This window comes from Periophthalmus magnuspinnatus, chromosome 16 (genome assembly GCF_009829125.3).
Source record: "Periophthalmus magnuspinnatus isolate fPerMag1 chromosome 16, fPerMag1.2.pri, whole genome shotgun sequence".
Taxonomy (NCBI): Eukaryota; Metazoa; Chordata; class Actinopteri; order Gobiiformes; family Gobiidae; genus Periophthalmus; species Periophthalmus magnuspinnatus.
Window position 1 is genome coordinate 10,403,788 of NC_047141.1, and position 24,453 is coordinate 10,428,240.

Below are 24,453 nucleotides of genomic sequence, written 5' to 3' on the forward strand. Positions count from 1 at the left end.
GCATTTATGTCAGTACAACAGGTCTTAAGATTGCTCCTATCAAGCTGCAGGATTCTACTTGACATTACACCATAACAGTATTGATTCTGTGGGTCAAAACACATGCTTATGCTGTTATCAAACACAATACGCTTACCGTAAGTTTTGTAACATTTTTGTTTATAACTATAGTATTCTAGCAATATGGGAAAAAGTATACTCAAAAGTATTTTCTCTTTAAATTAGATTGGTTTTGGTGAAGCATTTTGAAATGAGTAGTGCATTTTGCCCTTTTAGTTGTGTCACAGATAAAACTCCTGACTTCTCCTGTGCAGTTTTTAAGCCCATAAACCATCACTGGACTGATTCTGTTGTTAAACTCTATTAGCACTGCATTCACAAAGGAAAAGGACGTCATTTGTTTAGTTAGTCACTGTTCATTCCCATTGCTGACGGCAGAGGGAGTGCTAAAGCCTAAATGCCTCACTGGAAACAAAGGTTAATAAAGTATATTTTCAAAATGTTGACATATGTTAAAGGATTCATAATATGTGCCGACATGGTGCTGCATTGTAGATGCATTGTAGTTAAGGGAACAAAGCTCTGCTGAGGATTTGCATCATAGTTAGTATGAAAGTGCTGTATGCATGTTGGAAGGGCGATGGCGCAGATTGAAAGCCTTGCTTCCGTCAGCCCCGGGGGCAGCTGTGGCTACAAGAGTGGCTTACCATCACTGAGTGTGGACTGAATGAATGATGCACTGTAAAGTGTCTTTGATTTATATAGCTCATTTTTGGAATACAAATGCATTATTATTTTAATTTGATTTGAGCTAAAATTGGGGCTTATGGATGTTTGGAATGAGATAATCTTAAAAGTGCATCATGTAACTTTTCAAACCTGAAAAGTTCAAGTTTATATGCAAGATTAAAAACTAGCTATTTTGTGTACACTGAGGCATGAAATACAGCTTGGGGAATGAGATCTGTGCACAGCAGCACACTGTCTCAATGCTAATGCTAACCTTTATTAAACATAAAATATAAAATAAACAACCAATTAAAATTTCAAGCAAATACTATCTGATTGTTTTATATGTAGATTACATCAGTTTGTGGTGTTAGTTTAATATGTATTATGCATAAAAATTAGCATTAGCACTGAGACAAAAAGACCTTAATAAACTCAGAAGTGTCCTGCAGTATTCACCTCATTTGTAAAGTGAGCGAGCTGATCACTGTTGTGGACAGAGCCAATTCCATGAGCCAAAAGTTCAGGTGCATGTTCATTGCTCCACGTTACTGTTAGGTTGGAGAGGAGATGTTTTGGCAGACACGGCTGACAGGGCTGACAGGAAATGCCAGCCAAGAGCTCAGGGTGAATCTTGGGCCAGACCTGAACATACTGCAGTAGAATACAGTGGCCACTTAACATAATGTGATGGCTTCTTTATGTTAAATAGACAAATTAATGAGACAAGATTAAAAACTTATATCCATCATCCTACATATCCATCATTCTTCAGCAATGTGATTTTTTTTTTTTTTAAGGTGCACTCAGGAGGGCCTGCCATTGTGCTGTCTCTGTAGATATTATTTCTTTGCCTGGAACGTTCTACAGAATAGCATTAAACTGATCTATACTTTTTCCATGGAGACAAGCAGATGATGTCAGAGAGCAGTATTTTAATAGCAATAAAAACAGCTATTGAATAAATGTGAGATAAGTGGAACAAAAGGTCACATTTTTACATAGAGCTTTTTCACCTTCAAGGAACTCAAAGCACATTACATCAAGAAGCCATTCAAGTTGTGCCCAAGGATACAACGACAGCATTTATCTGTGGGAGACAAACACTCCGCCAACTGTGCTACTGTCGCCTCCTGAGTTCAATGCCATACTGCGGAACATTAGCCTGTAATGTTCCATTGTAACAATACCTCCATAGAGACTATCAAATTGAAGCACCTCCACCAGAAAAGTTATAAACATTTAAAGGTACAGGAACTAGCTTGACGCTTTGGTTGGTTTGCCTCAACTTCATTAATAGAGCATTTACCTCTTAACTAGAAGATTTCGTGTTTAGTCCTGGTCCTGTATTATCAGTGCCAGTGTAGTACATCTTTAAAAGTGTGTGGCTGGTTATTGAGCAGAGGTAGGCACTTTGAATACTTTTCAGTGATGGAAGAGTTTTGAAGCCTGTATGGGTGAATGAAAGCTGTTTGTAGAGCTTGTTCAGAATAAAAGACCCCACAGTGTGAATGCACCATTCATTTCACACAGCAAATCATAAAACTGGGATAACTGACATTCAAGTCACCAAAGGACTGAAAGAAAAGAAGAAAAATGTGTTCCTGATTAAAAACTGGACCAAACATTCTAGAAGTGAATTGTTTTTATAGTATTATTTTCATTATTGTGATTAACTATGTCATGTTGCCCCCAAAGTATAAATATTTCATTGTTTACTACAGTTAGAGGAGTATGGCTAAAACCTGATTTTATAATATATATGTAATAACAAATTAATTTCATTCTCCATTAAAAAGAAAAAAAATAAATAAATTGCTCACATCACAGACCTGGATTATTGCGTTAGCTTCTTCTGTTAATATTGCTTTAGGCTCGATGACAGCTGTACAATTGATTTGCAGTGACATCACGCTCGGGGAAACTGTATGTACACCTATGCAACACTGTTCAGCAGTTACCATGGTGACAGAATGCACATATTAGCAAATAAGGCATGATAGTTTTAGAAGAAAACTTACAAAAATGAAATGATGAAAAAAATACAAAATGGATTTGACACATTTTCAGGTTAACTGTGATCAGTACAAGCGTTTGTGGTTATGTTTAGATTTTCAACAAAAAGGTGAGAGTGACTAACTGTAAACTTGTAAAAGCCAAAGTTAAATCTGTGAATTGAACAAAAGTTTCAGTCTAATGGGCCTACATTCAGCCTTAATGGGCCTACTGGCTAGCTCTATTGTTCTCTTTGTTTCCTTTGTTTGCTTTGGGTCTGAGGGTGGAGTTATATATGGGGCACAGGTGATGTCTAAGGCCCCCATTCCTGTTTAACTCTAAAACTGTTGGCTAATGCTAGCTAGCTTGTGTGACTGTAATATTATTTGAGAAGGACACAAAATCAGCTTACCTGTTGTAGTTTGAGCTAAGTTGTTTTAACACAGTCTGACCATAAAGTCTAACTGTAGCACTCTAGTTAGTTTCAATCCCAGAGTATGTAGATGACATCAGCTGCCTGCAAAGTATCAATAGGATTTATTTATTGATTTCATTTCTGTATCAAACAATTTGAGTCAGTAAACATGTTGAATATATTTGACAGTTAAGGGAAAAGTTCCGGGAGGTTGTGTGTGTAGTCAAATACACTGAGTCGCTCCTGGCCTTGACACACACTTTGGGTTTGATCAGAGAGCCAAAGCTGGAGCGCTGCTGTTGCCCGCGGCTCTTTCACCTAAAATTGCTTTGTGCCGAAGGGAGATCGCCATAGCAACCATTATACGGCACTCTGCTCATGTCTATGAGGTTCACACATGGAGAAATGACATCTGAGGCCCAAACTGTGGATGCTATACCGCAGTGTTGGATTATCATTAATCATGTTTTCTGGGTTGTTTGTTAAAAATAGCAATAAGGAGCTCGTGGGTGTTAAAAGACAGGCCTCTCGCAGTGGGCAAAGCCAAGTGGGTCAGAGCCTGGGCAGAAAGATGGGCAGCCGGAACATCCACAGGTCCTCTGGGAGCCTAAAAAGGAAACTAGAACAGGCAGGGAAATCACACAGGACAGAATGGACGAGAGAAGGTTTGCATATGTTTGTTGGATCATTTTAGTTAGTCAGGGATGCCCCATTTATGGTCACCAATTACCTTGAACTTCTCTGTATGTTTATGCAAATATTCAACGAACTGCTGGTCAACCCACAGTTTGTTCAACTTCATTAAAGGAAGTGTACGTAGCCTGTGGTCCTACTGTTTTAAAAAGCTACTACATTCACAGTTGATTGCCATAATCTGCATATAGAGAACACATACAAGTTTTTCTCATTCTCAGTATATGGACAGAACAAAGCCACTTATTAATGAAAGGCTGCAGCTTCTGGGGTTTAGGTAGTGAGTGTTGTGGAAAAAATTAAATTCTAGATGAAAAGTAATCCATTTATGAAGCCTGGTGAGTTATGAAATATAAAAAAGTCTTATTCTTTGTTACAGCAGATACAGACAGGACAGGGCCCAGATGTCCCCAAGGCACAGACTGGTAGCCTTCCGGCGTCCCAAGTCTCCCTCAGCCTCTCTCCTAGAGCATCTCTCCCCCAGAGCATCTCTCCCCCTGGTCCTTAGTCTCCCCAGAGCATCTGAGCTCTCAGTATTTATACAGGAATGACAAAGCTACATACATTTGAAACAGAGTGACTTTTGTTTCACACCCATGAGATGATGAACTTTTACACTTAGACGGGTAGAACAACATAAAGTTTCCTGCGGGATGGAGACTTGACACATGTTCAGGTCTGGTCTGGGTCTGACAGACTGACACAGATCAAATGCGTTTAAAGACACATGATAAGAATGTTTTCTTCACAACATATTTAAATTTCTATCACACGTTCTCCCTTTTGATTATTCATTCATCATACTTCATAAACAATCATCGTCACAAACAGAACATGCACAGAAACATGAGAATATAGATAAATTGGATTTCAGGATTGAAACTGGCAACCTAAATGAAAGACTCATGTGAGGCTCATTCTATTTTCTGATTGGATAATCGTCTTGAGAACCAAATCAACAAATTATAACTTAAAGAACTTGTCCATCATGCCCAGTGTTTTGTAATTAAGAATAGGTCAGCTTTACAGTTGTTATCTCTAAAAGCTATACATGATTTGAACATACTTGGGGACACAGTTAGGTCATGTTTAAGGAATTTAAAATCTCAATCTTGCACACATTAGCAAACACAGCCAAACAAGTTTTAAGATCTTCTGGAAACTCAAAAAGGATTCAAACAAGGCATTTTCCAGAGCCTGTGATCAATATGTTCATGGTCCTGTTTAGTTGTTTGATTTTCAACAAAAAGGTGAGAGTGACTAATTGAAAAACTGTTGGCTAATGCTAGCTAACTTGTGACAGGGATTTGGTTAACAGCACAAATTATCTCACCTGTTGTAGGTCCAGCTAAATCAGTTCTTTCTGGGCAGATCATGTTAAAATAAAGCTCAGATTAAAGTCTATCAGAGCCTCAGACAGAGCAGTGCCTACAGTTAGCATCACACCCCCAGGGAATGTTGGTCACATCAGCTGTAAAGTATCAGTATTTACAGTTTGTTTGTTTACAGTTTGTTAAGTGAATATGAAATTGATTCTTGATTCTTTACTGTGCCAGACTGTTTATTTTTCAACACTCCAAAGTCAACTTTTTTTAAAATCGCAAGTGAGTACAGAGCTGTGAGACGGGATAGAGATAATTCCAATCCATCATTGTGACGGACAGGGTCTAGAAAAATCCATCATGAACTCTTTTTGTCCGTCACCATATATATTTTTAGGAGTTTGGCGCTGGATGAAAGCGAGGCATTTTCTGAGCACTCCAAAGCAGGACATCGTAAGATTACACAAACATGCATGATTCAGTAAAAGTACAATTTAGAGAAAGCTGTTGAGTCTGATCAAGGAATACACTACCAGTCAAAAGTTTGGACACACCTTCTCATTCAGTGTTTTTTCTCTTCAAGTTTTCAACATTTTATATACTTACGGAAGACATGAAATATATAAAGCAAGATATATGGAATTATGTAGAAAATTGCTTTGTTGACAGCACTGCAAATGGTTTTCACTTCACAGGCGTGCCTTTTCAGGGTCAAGAAACACCAAGAGTGCAACCAATAATTAAAGGAAAGGGGGTTATTTGTTTTTTTGTTTTGTTTTTTTGTCTAAAAATTAAAACAATTTTTGAGTTATTTTGAGTTTATTTTTTGTTCACTACATTCCAAACATGTTCCTGCTTTCAGTCAGAATGTAGAGAAGATTTCAACAGTGGTTGTCTGTTTTTGAAATCAACACTTTTCACTTAGAAGCCATTTTCCATTTGATAGTACTGGCTTGAGGCACTAAGAATTTATCTTAGTCTGAGTCCATTTCCAAAGGGAGGAGTTTTAGAGTGAATCTGCCTTGCCCTTGTTTACTTGGGTTGTTATGCCCCTATTGTGTGTTAGCTGTCTTATCTACAGCATTATTGAGTATCCTATTAGCATTCTCAGGTACTCAGCAATGCAAAAAAATGCTCAAAATATGGCTGGATGGGAGCCAGAACATCTTCATTGCAAAAACAGTGTCCAGAGGACCACAGTTGAAATCATCTTTACATTGAACTATTCCTGGACGAATGAGGGATTACTTCGTCCGTTTCAGAGAGTATCTACAATGTAAATAGTAATGCAAATAAAGAACAAAAATGAAAAGGTGTGTCCAAACTTTTGACTGGTAGTGTGCCTTTATAACATAATTAAAAGCTCATAAAAATCGATTTTGCATAGTATGTCTCCTTTAATAAATGATCCATGGTTAACAGATAGAGAAGTTAGAGACACGATGTCCACACAGGAATATTTCAGGAAATAAAGGATAAGTTATTGCAATTTTATGCTCTGTCTAAGTATTATGTTGTGGTGAATTGTTTTTAATTGTCTTGATAAAAGAACAGAAAGAGGGAAATCTAGCTGCATTGGTCTGATGTGCTGTGACTGAAGCAATTTCATGCAATTTCGCAAGCTTGTGACGTCCAGCGCTCGCGGGCACAGAGAATCCTTATCTGTCCAAATTCTGAATAATCAACTTAAATGGTTCCAAAGGTTAGCTAAAGTTCAGCATAGCATTTTTAAAATAAACTGGCTATACGTCAGTGAGACCTAATAATGATGTAAGGTACCACTTCATCTTGCTCTGAACAGCTGCAAGTGCTCAGTTTGAAATCTCTACAGAAGCAATCTAAACCAAGAGGCACTGTGCTCTTTCACCATTTGGATCATGTTACCATTAATACTGGCATATAAAGACATCTGTCGGTTAGCACAAGGTTGATAATAGCCATGCAGTTACCATGTTTTTGTAATTGTAATCTTCACACAAGTTAAAAGAAACAGCTGGATTCAGCAAGGCAATGAAAGATGTGCTGTGTCATTTTTGTGTTGTAAGGTATGGCATCTGCTTATTCCCATGGAGATGTTATTGCTGTTATGGGGTTGGGGTTAAGGTATAAATTATTATTCTTAAAGCAAGATTCATTCTCACGATTTTTATGAGTTCACAAACTTCACATATTAATGTGAAGTATTTCTAGATCATTGGTTCTGATCTTTCAGCGAGAGCCATCCCAGATTTATGTGTAGAACTCATTTCAGACGGCTGCACATCATTCTGGCAAGAACCAAGTTAATTAATTATAGTTACTAAGCCTGAATAAGTCTATTAAAAGTGTAGTTGAGATCAGTGCTGAGTACATGCACAGTGAGGATTAGCTGGTCCCATACTTCTTGTATCACGTCTCTTCAGGTATTGCCTGCTGATGTCGTCTGTTCTTCTGAGCATTGTGCTTTTGAATCCTGGATCATAAATATTCACATTGTGATCTGAAGTCACGGCTTAGTTAATGTCAGACTAGTGAGTGAAGTCTGCAGAGAGGTGCACAGGGTCACAGCTCCTCCTGATGGATGGAGTCATTACTGCGATGGACCGGTCACATTAGAGGCACTAATCTTACTGCACACATGCTGTCTGGACGGGCCACATACGTCGACCTTTGGAGGAAGAGTGCGATAAATGTCAGATAAGTCATGGATATGAATGGAGGTGTTGTGGATTTAGAAAGATTAGGATTAACAGATATCAGGTTTAAATAAAATGGTGTGAACTGATTTTTAAAAAGTGAATACTGTGTATTTCAAACACCCATTATGTGATGTTTTTTCTTACAGTGGATTAGTATTGTATATCATAAGAGCAGCAGTTTGATAGGAATTGTTGTGGTTGAAGAAGACTTGTTAGTTCATTGTTAGTTTGTTAGGATACACTGTGTATTCTTCAATCTGCTTGTCTCCATGGAGGTTCTTGCATTTCCTGTAATGTTCCACAGTATGGTATTAATCTTGTCCATCTTCCTCGAGACTAGATGATGACAGCAGGCCAAGCTCTATGGAGAGGAAAGCCATTCCAGGCAATATAATAACATCTCCATGGATGAGCAGGCGACAGACTCCCCCACCATAAAACTTATATAGTGCACCCCTAGTTTTGGCGGAGATTGTGATTAGAGTGCATGTAACATTGATATGCTGTAAGTCATTTTTATGTTGGAAAAAAAAGTGAACAGTGGTTACATTTGCCAATTCCAAGGACCTCCTCCAATCAATGGCACTCTCACAATATTAGAATTAACAAAAAAAAAAAAAAAAAGAATGCTGCTTCTGTGAGGGAAAATACGTGTTGTCCTAAGGAGTTCCATCCTTCCATCAGTCCAGGACCCAGTGGCTTGAATATACTTAACACTGCACATTAGTATCTGCCATTCAAGTCTGACTGTGCTTCCACACAAAGATGTTTAAATAGGAGTTAAGAAGGACACGCTGAAGGACCTGGAGACAAGCTGGCTGAGATAAAATGAAAAGTGCAGCAGAGCGCTTCAGTGAGACGAGTGACCAAGGAAACGGTAATGTTAAAGAAGGACAAACTCTGTAATAGTTGGATGACGCCATAAGACGCCAGAGAAATGTCAGCCATGAACTGGAGGTGTCCTTGTTCAGACTATGGAGGGGAGACAAAATTCCACAACACCTTCCATCTGACGGATGTACAGATATTACACTTAAAATCAAATGTGTCAGTGTGACTTCTGCAGGTGTGGGCGAGTGTTCTGAAGATAGACTGTATAAAGAAGTGGACTAAGGGAGTCGTTCCATATTTGGAATTCCGACCACTAGTATCATAGCAACCAAAGAGGCAATCCAGAGACAGGCTGTTGAAGGTAACCCACCCGCACCACTGGTTTAGCACGGAGCGGGTGCTTAGCAATGCTGTCAATCAAACCTGTTTTAACGCTAGCGGGAGCGACCTTGGGGGAAGGAGGCACCTGATTCATCTGCTATTAATGTATATCTTGATTTACAGACACAATAGCGAAATAAAAATACCAGGATCATGTAGAGCGGGTTAATACTAACATTTTAATAACAAAATGATGAGATGGACAGCAGTAGATACAGAGAGAGGGATGACATTTTTTCAATGTAAAGTGAACTGGAGTCAATGGATCGGGGTGACAGATTAAATATTCTGGACTACTCAAACAGATGTGCAAACGAATTTCAATCAATCAGTACATTTTCAGGATATCAGCCCTTTAAGATATATATGTAGGAGCTGTCTGTGTCTTATCTCCCTTATTGATTCACTGGCTGCCTCCCCCTGTCTGTCTGTCTGCCTGTGTGTGTCTGGTGAGAGCTCCATACTCAAGGACACCTCCGAGCAGTGAATCACCATGGCTCATCTCATTTGCGGTGTTGTGATGTCCCGCCTACCTGCCGCACTACACTTGTTTATTCTCGCCGCGCTCGTCTGCCAAAGCGACCTCACGCCAACCACTCTGAGAGCCCCCACCTGACGCAGAGGGAGGCCATGCTGTTGTAGATTCTAATTGTGCAAATAAGTCAGCCTAACACTGTGAGAAAAAGAATTATCTACTAGAAGTAAATCTGACTTCAGTTTGGAATTTTAATATTATATTTCAAATGCAGTGAAGTTAAAGTAAAAAGGATCCACTTAAAAATGTACAGATACCTAAAATGTACACAAGTTTAGTCCTTTACTACTTTTACTTTGTTACATTGATCCAATACCATTACATCTTCAGAGGTGACACTAAGATACTTTTGAGCAATAAAACACCTGTATGCAAAGAAGTGCTCAATCATCATCATTGACAAGCATGTGGGGAACTCCCTGGAACGAACATTTTGAAATATTCCTGCGGCATCTGAAGAAGAAGAAGAAAAAAAAGACTAACTTGCCCATTCCGTATATTCAGATTTCCGTGGGCACAAGATGTTGAACAAGCAGTAATGAGAATCTTGCCTATTGGCGTAGTTAAACCCAAATGGCATCCTTTGGACCAAATAGAGCTAAATAAAATTGTCAAAACTCAGACAAAAATCAATACTCCAAGTCACTTAAACTGACTTATTACTCCCTCATTTTTTGCAGTGGAGTCTATTCTCTGCGGGGCTCCACTGGCGGACAAAAGGCTGCTGGATTCGGCGATGGGAATTTTCAGCCTCTTTTATCTGCGGCTCCGAGCACAATCGCGTTATCAGGCCCAGTATCTGTCATCTGTGAGGGGTGGTTGTAATCTTCACCGCAGGTACTTCCAAAGCTGCATCCTCACTCCCAGAATGCTCCAGAACTCTCCCGTCTGGTGCACCGGATGTGGGTTGCATCACTGTTGCAAGCCCCGGTTTAATCAACAGTCATTAGCGAACTACAGCTTACATCATCAGTGTAAAGGTGAGCTGACAGCATGGGTTTGGAGAGGCTAAGCTAACTTGAAAGATCGCAATCAACTTTCAAGCACCATTCTGTAAGCGGGTTTCAGCTGATGCTTGGCAAGTCCAGAACCATATCTCTCTTTACTTTTTGTACGGAGGGGTATTAGTCTGGTGAGCACTCCCTCTGTCGCACCTTGAACTGGAATCAAACATAGCCGTGCAATCAGATTTGTTTACTTCAGTGACATGGAGGAGCTCATTGATTACCTTTCATTTTAAACAAAATCTAATTTCTCTCACCTTAGATTAAAGTACCTGAATTTTGCGATCCTAAAAACCTGAAAAACTTAACTAGTTGATTTCAAACAGAGGTCCAAGGTCAGTTCTCACTAATCTCATGCATTACGAGCATTCAAATGATTTACAGCAATGAGTTTATGAGCTCTTTTCACAACTTAGAGCTAGACTAGATGCTAACAATTGCTAGCATCCTAATTAGATGTAGACAACACACAGCGGACATATTTTAACCTCAAGAGCTGCTTTTGCAATATATCTGTACTGAGGTGGGACACATTTTGCTCACGTACATAGGTAAAAAATTGCGTACAAGGTCTTTAATTTTACTTTCTTTTTTCTTCGTAAGCAGCCATGTTTGAACTGATACAGATGGACCATGCATGTGTCCCTGATTGGCTAATCCACCTGTCAGTCACACCCATGTGAACTCAGGGAGACCAGAGGTGACCAGACTCACATCTTTTTTAAGTGTGTATTCTGGGTACTATAGGCAAATGTTTTCAAGTGCAAAAGAATGTTTATAAAACTTTAGAAAAAACATTATAAGTTGTCCTGACAAAGGCTTTAGCTTTTACTGTGTCTCGAGCCTTTGTCATTTGCTCAGTGTGATGCTGCAAGCTACAGACAGTGACTGTGCAGGAGGTAGCAAAACAAAAATGGCAGCTGAAACTTCTCAATTTCAAAAACATAGTCCAGATGACACTCTCTGAAATCTTTTATACCGCAGTTTTATAGATGCAGGGCCAGTCTGGTTAAAGTGTTCAAATAGTCTGTTTGCCTGACTCTAGTCCCAGAGGCTCTGATGTTTTTTATACTCCCACACAGGAATAGGTTTTTGAACTTTTCAAATATTCTGCTCAAAGAAAAAATATAGTGAGTTTCAACCTTGGATTTTCATAGTAATTTTCTGCAAATGCATTACAATTTTGGGTTTACAATTACAATTTTACATTGGGTGGGTCTGAATGGTCTCCCACTCCACAATCTGGCATTAAACTTACCTATCTCCATGGAGACTTGTCTCATGCAGGTGGTAGACCCTCCATCAAAGTGCACTAAATGGATTCCTGATTGTTAAACAGATCAGATCTGTGGAGAGGTGAAAATGTTTTCAAGGTATTTTTCAACAATAAAAACACCCACAATAAAAGTATATGTTTAATGCCATACTATGGGACATGTTTGGCAGAGCTACAGTATATCATCTGCATGCAGACAAGGAAGGGGTGAATCTCAGTTACATAAGGCACCTTTCAATAACTGGAGCTTTTAAAGGTGTACCAGGTAACTTTTATGGTGGGGGTCCACTTGTTTCCATGGAGATGTAATTGCTTTGGCCAGAATCTTCTGGAGTATGGCAATAAATATTATACAGCCTGCATTAATTCATACATGCATTTTTACTGTTAACGGCGTCACCTCCCCACAGATCTGACCTGTAACTTGGCGTCACCTGCTTTTCTCCATGAAGACTGATCAGTTTAATGCCATATTTTGGAAGATATTAAATCAATTACATCTCCACAGAAACAAGCAGGACAAACCAAGCCTTCTCCAAAAAAGTTACACAGCTCACCTTTACACTTTTGCACTGTTTAAATTGCATTGTCAAATTTACTATGAATGGTGCAGTCCTTGTTCTTGTCGAGCTTATATCCCGTCCCTGTTTTGCCATCGAGCAAAAGAAGCGGCTCCACAACCTGCCGGGGTTTGTCACGAGTGTATTAAGCCCTCCACACTCTAGTGCTCTTCGCCCCTCTATAATCTGCCTCCTGTCTGCTATGTACAGCCACAATTGTCTCTCCCTAATGGCCATTCTATGCATCTCGTGGGGCTTGACAGGGAAGGTTACACTAATTTCACCCCCGGCCAAGTGCTTTTTGAGCTGCAGAGAACCGGTGCTCCAAAGTATGAAAGCCCTCCTCCACAACTTTTCAAACTTAATTGTAGTCAACACGAAAAGTTATTTTAGTTTAACAAGGGCGCGATAGAAGCATCAATTCGAACAAGTGTATCTCTCATGAAAAACATCCAAGTGAGGGGTAATGGGCTGTGACATATGATTTGGGCACAGTATGATTTTTGACAGAGTAGGCCATTAAAAAGCGATTTTGGTAGAGAGCTAGAAGTATTCATTAGGAAAGATATCAGGCACCGATTTGGAATTGAATCAAAAATCACTTGTTATGGAGTGAAGGATTTGTTGAGGCACATACCCACAGACAGCATACCTAGTTGCTGCAGTATGAGAGTCTGTCTTTGCCCTGACAGAAGACCAGAGAGCACAGGTGAGCCTGAACAAAGGCCAGGTGAGGGAAGGTGGAACAGATTTCACATCTACTGGTGGAAAATAATATAATGAACTTATGGATGGTAGCTTTAAAGCCACAGTATACATCTTTACTCTTGGCCTGGAGGAGGGCCTTCTCCTGCTTGTTTCCATGGAAATGTTGTCGAGTGTATTTAGCGTTCTATTTCCATGGAATCATGCAGGTGACATGCCAGAGACTTACATAATGCACATTTAAAAACAGAAAGTCTTCACAGTTTTGAATAATTAGGATTACTTAATAAAGGTTTTTCATAGGATTTTAACAAACATTACTTATTGGAATACTGATTCTACTTAAATTCCAGACCCTACAAACACCAAAAGACTCTTAAAATGCCTCTAAAGTGCAGCTGTAACACATGGTAGAGCTATTACCTGTATGTGCAGACAGTCACGTATCTGCTGCTCTGGGCATTAGGAGCATTTTCCTTGACACAGTGCATGTAGTGTGATGGTTACAGGAAAATCTATCACATAATGTCCTTATCCTCTTGGCTTCTTTGCAAAGGTTCATTTTGTATGCACAGAGTCAGCTCTTCAACACCTACAACACAAAGATATGATTTGAATGACTTCTATTGTAAAATGGAGATATTTTGACAAGTATGCATGCTATGCTGATATGTTTCTCAAAGTTTAATACACGCTCTAAAGAAACACACTGTGGAAATTTTGTGAAATGCCAAGTTGGAAATGTGAACAAAAGGCCAGTGTGATGGATGAGGGTTAAGAGCTAGCTGGTAGCCTCAGGGCGGCTCGGTGGCTTTCAGATCACAATATGTACGCTTTTCTATTTGTGACTAGGGCCTTGACCTATACAACACAGAATATCCCATCCTTATTAAAGGCGCTGGATGTGATTTTTATTGTCCAAAAAACCCAGAAAAATATAACTAATAGTTTGCAGCAATGCAAACTTATGCCTTAGATTCCCTACACATTCAGAGCATCCTAACGCCTCACTCACACTGCACCTGGTCCAGCTGTGACTCCACTGTTGGAGTGGTTTTGTTGTGGTATGACAGTCAGAGTGGTGCCTGCTGTGCTGTTTAAAGCTACATGCATGAGACCATGTGTTCACACGGTAACTATTGTTTTACTAAGATAAAGGGCTGTGGTGGACTCCAGCATCTGGCAAAAATAGACTCCTAACAAGAAGAATCCAGAGCGAAGCGGTACCTCCGCCAGCACCACCACACTATACAACCTGAGCGCCTCTCACTACTTTTAATTTTGTGGAATACTTGTGGCGACCAGGCCGGAGCTACACCGCGTGGTCTCTGAGCCTAATGCTAATAACTGGTAGCATTCTAACAGTGCACCAGCATTACTTGCTTGGTTCATGGAGAATAAAAAGCTTTATAATTAGATGTAGACAGCACACAGTGGTCTCATTTTGATGATGGTTTTACTATTTAACTGTACTTGGAGCAAACTAATATCACTCCACAAACTATCAATATCACAAATTTGGTACATCCCATCTAGCAATAATATTTAATACATAGTGGCTGAAATGAATCTTGTAAAAATGCAGATTTTGAGAGTGCGTGTGTGGGTCTAGTCGTTAATAATGAGCAGATTCAACATTTATGCATTTAACTTTTTTAATATTTCATGACAATGTACACTCCAATAGCAAAATCTGTCTCTTGTCTCCATCTGGGATTATAACATCATTTTTTAGAATCTGAAACCCACCAGTATGAACACTAAACAACTCTCTAATGTACCAATACCTTACATGTGTCTCCATCAGTTGTCAGTCCTGCAGTGATCTACTGGGCGGGGGGGAGGGGGCAAAGTCTCCTGGTGTAAGCACGACAAAAGACCAGGTAGAGCCGTGCCGTGTCATTTCCTTCACTAACTCTGACAGAATGATCAGAGTGAGAAGTAAAGCTACTCAACGCTTTCAATCACCGCAGCCCCACAGCTGTGCACAAATGTCAGCCCATTCACTCATGTACAGTCCACTGTAGCTCTAACAGTGTGCCACCAGTGAATGAGAAGGTGGACAGGGCCTGGCCGCTACTGCATGGAGAGTTGTACAGGTTAGAAGAGAGGTAATGACTTCAGGCAGTTACAAATGCATGAAAGTAAAGTAGCTAGTGCGGAGCTAGAGCGCAGCAGAGTATAGCCCAAGTTTTGTAAGACAACTTGAGAAAGTTTTATGATCTGAAAATAAGCAAAACTCTGAAAAACTGCAACTTTTGTGAAAACTGTAGGTCCCTGTCAGCCAAACACGAGTAGTAGAATGCACCGATACCGATACTGGTGTTGAATATTGGCACTGATCCAAGAAGAATCTGCTGGAACGTGTATCAGCTCCAAAATATCTGCTCCAAAGTTCTGCTGATATCCTAGTGAGACTTATAAACTGATGTCATAAGACTATTTACTGGTCGTAGTTGGTACAGAAATATCTAAATTTCAATAGTAAAGTTATTCCCCACTTTCCCTATGCATTCCCAGCATCGTAATTATTCAACATGATGAGTTTATAAGCACTTTTCACAACTCTCGGAAACCAGAGCAGAGTTTGCCTTCGTGGTAGAGCTAACAGCAACTACCATGCTAACCCCGCACTTCCTGATTCTTGATAATAAAACCCGATTAGATGCAGACAGTACACAGCTGACTTATTTAGACCTCAAGAGCTGCTTATACAATGCATCTGTACTGGGGCAAGACACATTTTTCTCAAATACGCAGGTAAGTTCTAGTTGGAGTCAGATCGCAGTTCAGTTCATGATATTGTAAAAGTTCGGTGAGGGCATTGTAGTAGAAATACTGAATAAAGATGGGAGTTCTGATGCTACATAATAGATTCTCGCCTGTGAGGTTAAAGTCACTGGTGGGTTATTGAGGTAAGTTTAATGTCAGGTGGAAAATAGGTTATATTTTTTCCAATAGAGCTGAGTGCCCCTTCGGTGATCATCGTGCATGGCTTTCTATTAGATCCAGACCTCGCTTCAGTGAGTTTCTTTGGTTATTAAAAAGTACGACTGGGAATTACAGCCTAAGCTTCAGAGTTTTGGCCTATGAAATGGAATAGTCTGTGTTTATGTGGCATCATATTTTATTTCATGAGCGTATAGTTTAAAATAGTAACAAGGGCAAAAACAGCCACAACCTTCTACATGCTTTTATTAAACTCCATTATTATAGGTCCTATACCAGATTTTTCACATATAGCTGAGCAAAAGATACTGCCAAAGTACAAATATATTGTATAAGCAGCTCTTGAGGGCAAAATAAGTCCACTGCGCCCTGTCTGCATCTAATTATATAGCGTTTTATTGTCTGATAGTCAGGAAGTGCTCATTAGCATGCTAGATGTTGGCTTTACGGTCACAGCAAAACTCTGCATTGGTCTCTGAGAGTTGTGAAACATGCTTATAAACTCATTGTGGTGAATAATTAGGAAGCTCAGAATGCATAAGGTAAGTGAGGAATAACTTTGGACCACTGCAAACTGTTTAAAATGAATGAGTTCAGTTTTTCCTGCTTTTGAGACAATAAAAATTAGCGCCTTCCTCAAAGATTCCCCTCCAATTCGGCTGAAGTCATGGCATTATCAAATTCTATCAAAGCAACCTAGTCATTGTTCACCGTGAGATGAATCAAAAGTTTAAAGTAGAGTTGTTACAGAGGCTGCACTCTGTTTCTTTGATGTAATAAAGTAGAATTAGTTTTGCCCCAGTACAGATATATTGTAAAAGCAGCTCTTGAGGTCAAAAGGAGACAGCTGTGTGTTGTCTGCATCAAATTATAAAGAGTTTTTATAGTCCACGAACCAGGAAGTAGTGCTGGTGTGCAGTTAGCATGCTAGTTGGTGTCAGTTTGTTCTTATAAACTCATGAGGATTAGGATGTTCGGAATGTGTTGGTAAAGTGACAAATAACTTTTCCCCTCTGCAAAAATGAGCTGTTTTTCATGGTTTAAAGACTGTAAAAATCAGGTACAGCGCCTTTAAAACAGCACTATGTAACTTTTCTATTGAGCCATGGAGATGTTGTTTCTTTGCCTGTAATGTTCCATAGTATGGCGCTAAAGTTGTCTGTATTGAATTTATCCAATTGCAGTTATATCAAAACACATTGGAAAAACATGCATTCTTGCTGGAAGCCTAGTCACCTCTCCACAGATGCGATCTATAACTTGGCCTAATGCCGTCACCTACTTGTCTCCATGGAGATTGAAACGTTTAATGTCATACTGAACCAGAAAAGTTACATCTTAAAATGTTCCCTGCACACAAACAAAACAAAATAGCCTGGACAAAACAATAGATTTTTTTCCTCCTGTGATGTCCAGTGTGGTCATTATCCTCCTGCAGTCTCTTGTTTAGTCAGCAGTCCCCAGTCCCAAACATGCACCTCAGTCACATGGTCCCCTGGGCTCTGTCTGCTGCCATCTTTGTGCTGAGAGTTTGTTTTGATCAAAGTCTGCCAAAATAGCCGACAGAAAAAAGAGTTAAGAATAGAAATATAGTCTGGATTGTCAAAGTGTAGAAGGATAATACAGATGAGAGATGTCAAAGAGTCAATGAGAAAAAGGCTCCCAGCTCAAGTTTAACAATAAAGATACATTGAAAGATAGAAATGTGTTAGCGATTGTTGTCTAGAAGAACTAAAGGAAAAACAACTGCTTTTGTATTTTGCTGTGTATTTGTATAAAGGTATAAACAGATTGGGTATTAAAAGTTGGATATTCCTATACTGCATTCAAATTATTATGCAAATGATACTGTTCTCTGCTTTTGCCAAATTGTCAATATAAATGACAGTCATCATAAATTTCATGTCATCAACTTTTAGAGTATAATTTGAATGTTGTTGAACAAATCTCCCAATGAAAACAGTATTTTTTTTTTTTCAAAAATAAACTTAAAATGCACTGTTTCAAACCATGTTATTGTTGTAAAGAACTGAAAATGGTCATATGTTTATTTTTCAGTTAGAAGCATTATCACATTACTGAAATCAAAAGCTATTTCAATCAAAACATCTTAATAGGTCAAGTTACATTTTAACATAGGACCTCTTATTTGAAAGGAGCTTCACAATTCTTGCATCCATTGAATTTGTGAGTTTGTGGAGAGTTTCTGCTTGAATTTCTTTGCAGGATGTCAGAATAGCCTCCCAGAGCTGCTGTTTGGATGTGAACTGCCTCTCGTCCTCATAGATCTTCCACTTGAGGATGCTCCAGAGGTTCTCAATAAGGTTGAGGTCAGGGAGGTTGGGGGCCCCACTTTGAGTTTCTCTTCTTTTATGCCCATAGCAGCCAATGATTCAGAGATATTCTTTGCAGCAGGAGATGGTGCACTGTCACGCATGAAGATTATTTTGCTACAGAAAGAACTGTTCTTCTTTTTATACCATGGAAGTCTTCATGTATTTCTGGGCCCACTGGAGCCGTTTCTGCTCGTGAGCGTTGGTTAAGGGTGGCTGAATAGAAGGTTTATGCATGACTGCAAGCCTCTGGAGGATCCTACACCTTGATGTTCACAGGGCTCCAGGGCACCAGCAGCTTCCCGTTTGCTGCTTTGTAATGACATTTTAGCAGCTGCTCTCTTAATCTGATGTATTTGCTTGGCAGAAACCTTCCTCATTGTGCCTTTATCTGCACGAATCTGTGTGTGCTCTGAATCAGCTACAAATCTCTTAATAGTACGATGATCGAGCTTAAGTTTTCATGAAATATCCAAGGTTTTCATATCTTGTCCAAGGTATTCAGCTATTTCACACTTTTCTGCACTTTTTCTTTCCCATATTGTTTGAAAATGGTCATCTGCTTAATAATGTGGTACGTCCTTTTTAAGTAGTTTTTCCTTTAACTGGACCTGACAAACACATTGGCACAGGGGTCTGAGATTGATTTCACTGACCCAAAGAGCCCTGAGACACAATACTATCCATGAGTTTCACTGGAAAACAAAAAAATGTACCTTTATGACACTTAAACACAATTTGCATAATAATTTGGTACGCCGTGTAGACCAGGACTAAACCAGGACTAGAAAAGGACCAAACTAAGTCTACATCAAGACTAAACTGAGCTCAAAGTGGGAAAGAACCAAGACAAATGTGAATCACAAGACTGTATAAAGAAGGGGACTAAGTGAGTGTAACGTCAACACAGCGTTCGGCTCCAGTCAAATGAAGCTCATCGAGGCTAGAGCAGTTATAGGGACGAATTTGGAGCCAAGTTCCATATTTGGAATTCTGAGTGTGAGTATCAAAGCAACCAAAGAACCAAATCCTGGATCGAGGCTGTTGAAGGTAACGCCCCTTCCAGCCCACACTGCTGATTTGGCAGGAGGTGGGCGATTAGCAAAGCTGTCAATCAAACCTGTTGCCAACCCTAATGGGAGGGAAAAAAAGGTACCTGATTTGTTTGTTATTAATGTTCATATCTTGATTTATGGACAAAATAGTGAAATAAAAATACCAGGATCATGTAGAGGTTAATACGAACATTTTATGGCCAAAATGACGAGCCTGGCAACAGTATTTTAAGAGAGAGGGGCAACAGCTTTTTCAATAGAAAGTGAATTGGAGCCACAGTCGATGGAGTTGGAAGCGCGCCCATGCTCACTCCCTATTTGGCAGCTAGGAGTTTAGCTATGTCTAATGCACTATACAATGCACTTAGAAGCCACTTATTTGCGACCATAAGATGTACTTTGGTTTATATACACATAACAGCAGTACATTTCATTTAATCTCTTCTGTTGTGCGCATTACAAGTACTACTCCAACCAATGACAAATGGCAGCACCGTGGCTGTGACTAGCACACAGAAGAGTTTGCGTGTTCTTCCTGTGTCTGGGTGGGTTTCCTCCTGTTACTCCGGTTTCCCCCAAAACACGCACAGTAGATCAAATCCTCCAGTTAAGGTAGTTCTGACCAAGACTAGCTCAAGACCTGGAGATGGGCTGCTGGCACCCACTGCTTCAGACAGGTTGTCCCAGTGGCATTGAAGGATGGGTCAAATGCAGAGGACACATTTCTCTATGCGGACAGTAAAAGCAAATTTTTAACCTTAACATTTTTTAACCCAAATAATGATTTTTTTCTGCCCATAATCGAGCCGCCCTTGGTTACATTCTCATATAGAGGCAATAGCCCATCAGTTGAACTACTTATAATGATAAATCTGTGAAATATATGTATGTTTGCATCCTCCAATATTCGAAATAATTGTGTCTTATTTAATAGTTTGGGCAGTTAGCCTTGTGAGTGCTCTGGTTCAACTCTGATGATTGCAGTTTACAAACAGCTCCAGGCAGAAGGAGACAGTGACACTTGTGAAATGAGAGTCAGATGATGGATGGCTCATATTAGAACTGCCAATACTAATATGGGCGCAAACTGTGAACCTTGTAATGGAGATAAGTGATTGTAGCGGCAGAGCTAACTCATATTACAACTTGAATAAAGGGAGTTAAATGTGTTTTTCTGTTGGTATTCAATTTTTTTCATTTGCAGAATCTCCATTGAGTTAAAGACAGTTTAGACTACTGGTTATAATTTTACTTCCTGGTTAGACATGAGCGGCAGTTATGGCTTACGTAGAGGTCGTCGCTGGGTTTCAGATGACATCCTAACATTCTATACACTCATATTAATTAATCCAGATGGGGGGCGGCTAAAATTAATATTGTTAAAATGTAAAATTATGCTGCAATACAGTGACTTCTTGGGTTTAGTCACTAATCGAAAATACCAGGTTCAACTTTTGGGGTATTTTCTTGCAAAGTACAATGTAAGCAATAGGAAAAACTGGCTCTTCACATTCGATAATCTGAAAACTACCAATTCCATTTCTGTTACCTAGCAACCATAATGCAAACAAGGGCTTTTTCCCACAAACTGCTACGTTACTGATGTAAAACTATCCCACCAAATCAAGTCATAATTAGAAAAACATGAAAACCTGTCACAAGTGCTATAAAAATTAGGTGATTTGGTGATGAGGTTGAACTGAATGTTGAGATGAAGTGCTCACAAAAAATGTTATGTAACTGCTTAGCCTGAAATGTTCCACAGTATGGCATTCAACATATCCATCTTACATTTATAGGTGTTTTTATTGACCAAAAACATGTATTGTTCCTGGGTGTCGCCCCAACTGCCCATCCCAATTGAGATAGATAACTTTAATGCCATACTGCGAAACATTCCAGGCAAAGCAGTAACATCTCCAGTGACACGTGCAAGTGGCGTACTCTAGACCAGAAAAAGTTGCAAGTGTTTATTTTAAATAGATGACTTTATAAATGACTGCCTCTTGCACATTATGATGTTTTGGTCACGTATTGGTTGCGGTTCAGTTATTTCCTGCACTAAAAGAAAAAATAAATTGAAGAAAATAAAAAATAAACTTTGGTTCCGTTTCTCTTTGTCTGAGCAGAACAAGGCAAAATCCTGAAGGTTCTCCACACCAGCGACGGAGCTTTCATCATCTCTCAGTACTCCCTGTTCCACAACGAGAGTCCTGTGCTCAGCATGGTCATCGACTCCCCAAAGGTACCGCGCACATCCTTACACTCTCAATGTTGTTCAGTATAGGGCCTCAGTGTTCACACAGACACAGGTAAAGGAGAGAGGGGGACGTGTAGTGTTTCTAAAGGAGAGAGGCGGACGTGTAGTGTTTCTATTGTACATTGGCAATACCAGCTAAGGTTATATCCAGATAGGAGCAAAATAAATAGGTTACACTTTATAATAACTGCAGCTTGAAAAACATAACAATGAGGAAATAGTTTATTAAGAGTGAGTCAGGTTTAGTAACTACTTAAAGCCACAATATGTAACTTTTGTTTGTGTTTATTGCACTGCCAAACTTATAATACACGACTCCTTACTGTGTCCGGGCTTGCATCTCCACAAACCTGACTCTTATTTGGTATGGAGGAGGGCTTTTCCCTGCTTGTTTCCATGGAAATGTTGATGCTGCGGCTACAGTACTCCACATTATGGCATAAAACCCAACTCTCTCCTTGGAGAAAGTTCCAAAATATGGTTTTAACTTTCTGTTTCTATGGAATCATGCAGGTGACGTGCCAACTCCAGAAGGTTACATACTGTAGCTTTAATCAAGGTTCATTAAGGGTCTGAGTTAGGAGTTATGGTTAAGGTCTTTGTTAAGTAGTTACTAAGCCTGAATCATTGTTAATAAACTATTTGTTCACTATGTATTAAGTCATTGTTTATTTATTTATTTATTTTTTAAATAGGGACAAAACACATGAATGAACATATACAAGATATGTAAATATGTTGTCAGTTGTTCATGCTTTATTAAGCCTAACAAGGTCTAGTTCTTATAAATGTGTTACAAATAAATACATTTCACTATTGTAATTATTGTATTGGATTGTCTTCCATCTGATACTTTTCTTACACAAACATGAAAATACATAATAATCTGAACTAACCACAATGTCCTAATTTAGTTGTACTTTAACCATAAAGGACATGTTTTTGTTTTATACATTTAAAAAGTTCTATTTACGTTATTATGTTATTATGTTTTCCTATTTTTGTCTTGTTTTAGCCCTGGTTTAGTCTATTTGTAAAATTTAGATTTTGGAACAACCTGACAAAAAGAAACCTTTTTGACGTAATATTCAAAAATATATCTTCAGAATGTTTAATTTAGTCCTAATTTGGTTCAGTTTATTCTGGTGACTGGGGACTTTCAGCTCTTTTATGGGATCTAGATTCTTTCAAAGAGCAGTTCAAAGGACTGGCTCTTTAATTTTTTATTTATATGACAGAAGCCAATGTGAGAATTCATTTTCTCTGCAAACTAATCACAGAAAGAAATGACCAAGGCTCGGATTTTTTAAAACTGGGTCAAGAGTGGGAGAGTGTTTATGCTTTGGAATTAACAATAATAATATAATAATAATAATTGTAATCATAATAATCATAATAATCATAATAAAAAATGACTGTTACGATGTTTTTCTTGTGCACAAATCTCTCACTCGTGTTTCCTGCTCAGCTTTTGTGCTGATTCTCGTGTTGGTTCAGTATTAATCAGTATAAAAAGATTCAGTTCTTTTAAAAAATGAGATCTGGTTCCAGACATTCATTCTAAGGAACCGTTCAAAAGAGCCGACTCATTCACAAACATCACATCTCTAGTTTATTCCTGTTCTAGTAAGTATAGATTTCGACAGTCTAATAATGGAAAAGAATACATTAATTTTTCACAGGCATTTTGTCTTATTGTGTCAAAATGATAAAAAAAATAATAATACAAAATGATGTCCGTTTACCCAGCCCAATTAATAAACTTCTCTTCTCTTATTTCCTGCAGCCTGTCTATCCAGTTCTCTCCATTATTGACCTGTGTGTTGTGGCCTTCCTCTTAGGGCCACCTGTACGTGGGCACAGCCATGGAGGTGCAGAGGCTGACACTGGCAGACTGCGGTCGCTATGGAGACACGTGTCGGGAGTGCATTCTGTCCCGGGACCCCTATTGTGGCTGGGATAGGCTCCAGAGGAAGTGCATCCCCATCCCGCCTGGGTACAACGTCACCACCGGGTACGAACGCGCTCATCCCACTGCACAGGGGACACATGGGAAGAGTGTGGGGCGGGTGAAAGCTGTTGTTTATTGAGAGCAGGGAAGTGCCTACATTAACATCACACCCCCAGGAAATGTTGATGACATCAGCTGCAAAGGTATAGATAGAACGGCATATAAGTCTATTGAGTTTTTGTTCAAAAAAGCAGAACTGAAAAGCCTGTAGCAAGGAGCAGATTTAACATTTATGTGTTTATATTGTTGAAAAATGGTGAAATTTTTTGTTGTTATAATCATAAGTAAATACAGATTAAATACACCTACAGGTGAAAACACTGAACAGTAAACATGCATTAATCAACTGAAATATAACTTTGAATATAGTAATAATGGAACACCATTATAACTTAAAAGCTCATTAAAGTAATTTTTACATAATATGCCTTTAAACGAGTCCAGTCACAGTTTACTTATGTAGTTCAGAAGTACAGATGGGCATGATTGACAGGGTGGATTAGTCAATCAAGGATGAAGAAAAAAATCACCAGACTGAAAAACATTGCAGATTTCTGCAGAATCAGTGAGCAAAGCACTAAAATAAACTAGGTGAGGGAAATTAGATTTTGTTCAAAATGATAGGGGACCACTGAGCTCCTTCATTTCACATGTGTCACTAAAATAATCAAATCTGACTGACTGTAAGAGTTGAAAAATACTGAAAATCAGATATTAGTTT

At 39.1% G+C, this 24,453-nt stretch overlaps 1 protein-coding gene across 1 annotated transcript in view; it reads left to right on the forward strand.

The window, feature by feature from the left end:
• si:ch211-113g11.6 (uncharacterized protein LOC559008 homolog) overlaps positions 1-24,453 on the forward strand; it is a 104,897-nt gene that overhangs the window by 77,200 nt on the left and 3,244 nt on the right. Inside the window, exons 11-12 of the mRNA XM_033981010.2 lie at positions 21,591-21,706; positions 23,563-23,735. Coding sequence (XP_033836901.2) covers positions 21,591-21,706; positions 23,563-23,735 — 289 coding nt within the window. The remainder of the gene's footprint in view (positions 1-21,590; positions 21,707-23,562; positions 23,736-24,453) is intronic.